A 7,712-nucleotide genomic window follows, 5' to 3' on the forward strand; every position below is an offset into this window, starting at 1 on the left:
CTAATCTCCATTACTCTCTTGTATATAACCGCGCCATTCTCCAAACCCCTTTTTCCATGCTCTCATATGCTCTGATCTATTTCATCTAGCTATAGCTAGCCATGATAATCGTCATAAGACCTCCTTTCCTTCTGGCCTTCATCTTCATACTCTGCTCCGCCGCCGTGGCCCAGACCCACTGGAAGGCCGTCCGCCCCGTCCTCGGCTCCCGCTGCGCCTCGCAGATTACGCTGGTGAACCATGCCTGTTCCTTCCTGATGCTGAGCTCCACGCCTCCGCCGCTCCCGCCGCGGGGCCCGCTGTCTCCGCCGGCGCCGGCGGAGATGCCGCTCGGCCGCCACCGGCGCGGAAATCTCAGGCGGCACCGCGGCCACCACCACTCCCCCGAGGAGGAGATCTGCTGCCAGTGGATGAAGGAGGTGGATAATCGGTGCGTCTGCGATATGTTCGTTAATTTGCCTCCCTTCCTCGCTAGGCCTCTGCACCAGTATACGGTCATGGTTGGGGAATCTTGCTTCCAGACCTTCCAGTGCGGTTCCGTCATCAGAAGCCATAATGACTAGTTTAAGCTTTTGGGTGTCTGATCTGTTTTATATTCTGTAATGGTGAATTATATATGATTCTCTGCTTTCATGTTGAAGTCATTGATGAGGAAGAAGTAATTATGTATTCATTATTTTTATATGCCCTCTATCTATTAAAAAGGAATGATGCTATGCTCTTTTAAATTTATCATTTTTTCTTCCCAGTCCCCGCCCAACAGAATATGGAGCCTCCAATCCCTCCACCACTTTCAGAGGTTGTTACAAAACTGTCTCTAGTGAGGTGTGGCTCGACATTTCTTCCCAAATTTCACCCGTGTAACCTACTGAACTGCATATGTGGACAAACTTATCATTTTTTGTTGTTACAATATTGAATGATGTGCATTGAGTAAATTCTCAATCACAAAAGTAGTCAACCATTCCTATTAAAGTCTCACGTCTTTTAGAATATTATGGACCCAAACTATTTCACTAGCCACATGGGCCATAAACCTTCTGTCACTAGGTGACCTAACCCAATTTGCATCAGAAAATGCCTTAACACACGTATACCCTTGATTAACATATTGAACTCTTTTTCTAGGAGCACCCTTAAGATACTTCACAATCCGAATAACTGCTTCTCAATGAGTTTGTATAGGTGCACTCTTGAATTGACTAACCACGCTCACCAAAAACACAAATATATGAACGGGTAATTGTGAGGTAGCTCATAGCTCAAACTCAATGTGTGTGTGACACTCCAATGGCAAAAAAAAAAGTGCGTGACAAACTCAATGATTAATTAATTATTTAATACAAAATGAGTAAATAAAAAATGACTAAGGTGTCCTTCAATAATTTGAAATTTTAAAATGCATTACGAAGTATTAATATTAACATAATTTGTTAGTAGTGGACTAAAATTGTCACTTTACACATCATTAAAGAGAAAAATTGTATATAGTAACAATTTATGGACTAAATCTACAATATATGTATAATTAATGGACTAAACTGTGATTTTTCCTAAAATTAAATATTAACCAATAAAATTGCAAAGTTTTAATTTCTCCCTGCAATATTTTATTTTAAAAAAAAATCTGAGCTTCAGAGGGTAAGAGAAATCGAGAGTTCGAGACCTACTGTGCATCATTACAATATCTTCTCTCATCCAATTCATCTTCCCTTTTCAATCAATCAATCGCAAATCGGAGAAGGCATAATAAGGCGACGAGGCGTGGAGATATTTTGACTCTGTCCAATTGCAATCCGGTATTAATCATACTTTTCTTGATTGTTCGGGAAATAATTGGCTACTCTGAGTATAGATTATGTTTATTTCATTTTGTAGAAGTATATTATGCATTAGGGTTTTTAGAATTTAAGATTTCGTAATGAAGTGCTATTCTTGTGCTTGTGAAATTCGTGGAGTGTTTACCACCGCCTTTTTGTGCGTGAATTTATGCATGTCTACGTCTATGTGAATTTGTGTGTAATGAACCGTAGCTATTCAAGGTTAAAAATAGAAGCTTTGAGCTTTCCGCAGCAGAAAAGAGGGAATTTCGGAGAAGAAAGTAGGGGGAAAATTAATGAAGAAATAGAGAGAAAACCTTGAGGATTCAAACAGCCAAAATCCTCATGATTCCTTACAAAAAACCAGAAACTGCAATAATAACAGATGAAGAAATAAAGAAACAAAATGCCTTTACTGTATCCTAAACTTGCTACAGCAGTGCCTTGGACATGCTGATCAGCCTCAGCTCTGTAGCAATGTGTAGTTCTATACTATGTCATTCTGAATTAGTGAATTAAATCAATTAATTAAGATTGTTGTTTCAAGTTAACATGCTGCAGCTTACTGCGCTGCCCATGTACACCTGTTTAAAACATCCTTCTTTATTTCCAGCCTTAGTATCAGTAGTATGACAGTGTGTGTACTTTTGAAGAGCTGCAAGCTAAAGCTTTACCATTTACTGACTCTATGGATCTTTAATGTTTGTACTTAAATGGAGAACGCTTACCACTGTTCTCATAAACAAAAGTTTGATTTGCATATTAGAGTACTGGAAATAGATGAAAGTTTCTTTAATCAAGAAACCTTCACTGCTACTCTACATATTCATGCGTTAAGATGTGCGCTCTAATTAGCTGTATGCTGCATTTTCATTTCTTCTATAGTTGTTCATCACAATTTAAGGAGTTTATGCTCAAGCACATTAACCATAATTGCTATAGTTAATCAGATTTGGTAAAAGATGCAAATGTGATTGTATTCTGCACTTTGGTTCATAATGTTGAATGTCTTTTGTTTTGTACATAGCTAGCATTTACCAAATAGTGATGAGGAAGTGCCTAATAGGAGTATAGATCTGTTCAGGCATTCAGGGTGCATAAAAAGGAGACTATTTCCATAGTTATGTTTTTTTTCTAGCTAGATGTTTGTGGAAAGTAAAACTTTGTCAACCCTCTTCTAATGCATATTTACCTCAATTACAAATTATATCTAGGAGCAGGCAATGTACCAATAATCATAGGCAACTAATGCAATTCCTCCCATGTGATCAATATTTCCAAATTGCCACAATTGCTATTGGTAATAAATGTCCTAGTAAATTCTAAGGAGCCATGATGATAAGGCTTCTTAGGCTTTGAGAACTTTTTTCATTGGCTTTGATATTTTCTACTTAATTTCCTTTTTTCTAAACGACATAGGAAGACCAAAGACCTAGGAAAAAACTGAATAAATATTTCAAGTTATTGTACATTTGATGGTCATCTGTCAAATACGCTTCTGAGGTATTGAGGGTACATTAAGTCTGAACACATAAGATCCAAGTGTTCTTTTTTTGATAATGCATTAGACTAGTAATTTCATTCATGTAGCTAATAGTCTTAAAACTGTAGAGATGGTCCATAGAGGTCTTGTACTGATTAAGAAGGCACAGTCTTACTGTTATTTTTGAGATTATTAGCTACTGAATGTAATTACACCATAGATATTGCCATTTCTAAGTGAAATTCCTCATATAGTTAGGTAAAAGTATGTATAGACTGATCACTGCCTTTTCTTTTTTGGTGAGCAGTATGTTTTGGACAGCACTGATAGAAAACTTGGAATACAAAAACACTACTTTATTATATCTTGGTGCTTAGTAATTCAATATTGATACTCAGCTTTTGATTTTATTTAATTTTATGCTCTATATGCATGCCTATAATTGCAGAACTTGTGGAACTTAATCTTGGTGTGAGAAAGATGAACCATACTAGTCAGGGTCAACAACAGCCTGAAGGAAGACATGACGATGATACTGCCATCGCTGACTTCCTCACTTCATTGATGGATTATACTCCCACAGTGAGATTTTTCTCAATTTCTGCAAATATATGAATTTGTTTTATGTAATCTTGTTTTGTAGACTATAGAGCAAATTGATACAGAAAAAAAAAATTATCTTGCTTGATTCTCCCCATTAACTTAGCAAGTGTATAAAGTATCAATGTGGGACAACCAAATTTACTGTTTCTCTCTAACAAATTTGATCAGATTCCTGATGAATTAGTGGAGCATTACTTGGCTAAAAGCGGGTTCCAATGTCCTGATGTTCGATTGTAGGTATTCTCTGCCTTATTAAGCATTCTTGTTAGCGATAGTGCATATTGATATGTAATTTTAGTTCTTTATCTACCTATAAATCTGGCAGAGTTTGGGGTTAGGATGGCAGATGGCAATGGCTTTAAGGCTGTAATTCACATTCTAACTTCTCTATTTTCATCCTCCTCTTTTTAAACTGTTTTTTTTTTTTTTCTTTCTTTCTCTTAATCTTTTTCTATAGCTTCATAAAAATTTTTCTTCATATATTTGTTGTTTATTAGTTAGATACTGGAGTGTCTTCTCAGATAGCTTGCTTACAACCTTCCCCCTTTGACATCTGTTGTATTCCTCTCAAAAAGATTTTTATTTTTATTTTAAAGAACTATGTTCTTAGTGTTAGGCTGTTAGCTGATGATTTCAATTACTATTTCCGTTTCTTGTATTCATATTTGAAAGCCAGTATTTCTTTTGCAAGTTCTTATTACGTGTTCTTATTGTTTACTTCATCTATGTGTGAACTTTAACCCCCAAAAAAGAGAGAGAAATCTTCTATAACTGATGTTCTCCTTTTTGTGATGCAGAATTAGGCTGGTTGCAGTTGCTACACAGAAATTTATTTCAGATGTTGCCACTGATGCTCTTCAGTATGTTGATAATTTCTTTTTTAATCTATGATTTCTCCATTTCTGTTCCCTTTTTTCATTTTGAAGGGACTCAATTTTAGTTGCTTGCTTCTGTTTTACTGCTAGGCATTACATCATCCCACCTTCCCCTTAATTTCCTTTTTTTTTTCTTTGGTGAAAAACCTAATATTTAGATTGTTCAATGTAAATGTATTTAGATGTATTCCATATGTATCAAAACTGCATTTTTGTTTCATGTTCAGTATCATGAAAATGCATGTCCTAGTTTAGGGAAGCCCATATGTATTGTCAATGTCCAAATATACACTCTTTATAGTACAAGGTAATGAACTGGACTTTCTCCCTTGAGATGGAAAGGAAACACATTGCCGATCCAGTTTTTGAATCTCTCGATTTGATTGCCAGTAGAAAAGTAGGCAAGACTTGTTTCACGTGGTTAATGGTATTTGGTCCTGATTATAACTTGAGAGCTAACATTTTTTTTTCCTTTCCCAATCCTATTTAGGCAGTGCAAGGCAAGAACAGCTGGCATTGTCAAAGATAAACGAGATAAGCAGCAAAAGGTGATCCTACGTCTTGCTTTTATTTGCTTTGCTTTCAGTAACCACCCCCACCCCAAATTAATAAATAAATTGTAAAGAACAGTGGTTCTAATTGTGCTAGTAACAGGATAAACGCTTAATCTTGACAATGGATGATCTTTCAAAAGCTCTACGAGAGGTAAGCTCAAACTCCTTTAATCTAATTGTTAATGTTGAGCATATAATATATAAACATAAATGTGTAATCCAACTATCAGCTTAGACTTTTAGTTGAGATGAAGCACATGGAGCCAATCACATGCCAAAGGTCATGTGTTTGAATCTCCGCGTCACCTGATAAAAAAAGATTATGGTTCACGTGTTGCTTGGAGCCTATCAAAAAGTAATCGGCCCCGCACACGTGAGGGGGCGTGTTGAGCATATATAATATATAAACATAAATGTGTAATCAAACTATCAGCTTAGGCTTTTAGTTGAAATGGAGCACATGCTTCAATTGTTGATTGCAAGTTATAAAGGTGGCCTAAATCAGATGTCTTTGTTAAACTTGTTCCATTACTAATCTTATCTGGATATCCCTGATAATTAGCACCCTATATTGAAACATGTCGGTGTGATATGGCCTTTTAAAGTAGTTTTTACCATTCCATGAATTCTAATTAGCTTAAAGTAGTTTTGATAGTACTGGTGGGGCAGCTCCCATCTTACCTTTAAAAAAAAAAAAAACTTGGTGAGTACTGGTGAATGATTGATTCTCTTCATCTTAATTGTGAATTGCAGTATGGTGTAAACGTCAAACACCAAGAGTACTTTGCTGATAGCCCATCTGCGGGGGTAGATCCTGCATCAAGGGAAGAATGATTGGATGTCTCGGGGAAAGGTCTTCACAGACTCTTTCGACATCAGATGGTTGTGAAATCTATCTCTGGCCTCTAAGATTCGCTACCAAATTGCTACTAAATGCTATTAATTCAACTAGTCGTACGATACCTTTGTCTATTTATATATGCTTCGCTATTAGTATGTAGCTACCATTTGTCATGAGATTGCAGCAGCTTAGGTGGTGAGGCTTTAATGTTGTGAATAATTCTCATCCTGGTTTGATTGATGCTCTTCTGACTTAACAATGCAGTATTTGAACTTTTTAGGTGCCTAAGGTCTTGGTAATTGCCCTTCATTTTTAAAAAGTTTACTTGAGTTTGCTAGAAATAAATGTTGACGAACTCCAGTGGGGCATTAACTCTTTGTGTTTTAATAGATTAAGAAAATATGTACTAACAGATATTGCATTGTAATAGAGTCAATAGTACTAAAAAAAAATGTGTTCGAAACCTAAAAACACACACACACTCGAGTGTCAGTGCATCGTAGCGTAATTCATTGCACTACATGACAAATAAATTTTATGCAATTTGAATCCCAAATTTTGATTTTAAAAAATTTTGTATGTAGTTTCTAAATACATACTCCATAGTATATAAATTTTATTCACCAATGCACAACTAATTACTATAAAAAAAAATTTAAATTATGAATAATAATATAATCAATTAAACCAAACACATAAAGTAAGACAAAGGAAAGTTCCTTATGGCCCAGTATATCCAAGATGCAATGTTCTGTCTTTAATTTGTGTACTTAGCTTCATGGTGTTTAATGCTTATAAAAGTAGCACCCACATTATTTCATGCTTAATTATTAAAAATTAATTAAGTATTATATGCATTATGTTTTAATTTTTAAAATTTTAATTATAATCAGATTCATGAACATTATTATGTACTAAACTTAATTAGGAGGTATTCAATGAACATGGACTACATACGCCAAAGTACATGGAGTCTTCCATTCTTAGCTTCCACTTGTACTTTATTACTACTTCATTGACTATTCATTATATCCCTTCCATAGTGCAATTAATCATACTCTTTAAGTATGATTAGTTGAGTTGTTTGAGATATATGGTTCATTAGCCCAAATAATTTTATAAAGTTGGACTTATTATTTGTAGTCCCTCTTAATAAGTAATTTATAAATTCTAGGAGCATTATATTTCTTCTTTAATTTAAAATTGGTGTTGTACCTAAATCTTATATAGATTCACAAAATCTTCTTTCGTTGCACACACTACGAGAAAATTTTTGAGTACTGATCGAAAATAGGGTTTTAAAACAAAGAGATTTGCTGACGGACCATTCCATTGTTAAAGTAAGAAACACTGATAATCTGAAATGAAGAAAAAACATGACCAGTTTCATAAATATTACAAACTTAACTTCAAAGTTTGTAATGCTTTTAAAATTTACTGACATTTTTTATACATTATTTTCTTAGATAAACTAGATAGACAATATATATATATATATATATATATATATATATATATATATATATATATATATAT

The 7,712-nt window shown here is 34.8% G+C and overlaps 1 protein-coding gene across 1 annotated transcript; it reads left to right on the plus strand.

Moving 5' to 3' along the window:
* Positions 1 to 1,632: 1,632 nt before the first annotated feature.
* LOC116024886 (transcription initiation factor TFIID subunit 10) lies at positions 1,633 to 6,464 on the plus strand. Its single transcript, XM_031265907.1, has 7 exons — positions 1,633 to 1,799; positions 3,752 to 3,885; positions 4,075 to 4,139; positions 4,704 to 4,766; positions 5,272 to 5,329; positions 5,436 to 5,486; positions 6,089 to 6,464. Exons 2-7 carry the CDS (start codon positions 3,784 to 3,786, stop codon positions 6,167 to 6,169), a joined length of 420 nt encoding a protein of 139 aa, XP_031121767.1. The 5' UTR covers positions 1,633 to 1,799; positions 3,752 to 3,783; the 3' UTR covers positions 6,170 to 6,464.
* Positions 6,465 to 7,712: the final 1,248 nt, after the last annotated feature.

Source organism: Ipomoea triloba, chromosome 7 (genome assembly GCF_003576645.1).
Source record: "Ipomoea triloba cultivar NCNSP0323 chromosome 7, ASM357664v1".
Lineage (NCBI taxonomy): Eukaryota > Viridiplantae > Streptophyta > Magnoliopsida > Solanales > Convolvulaceae > Ipomoea > Ipomoea triloba.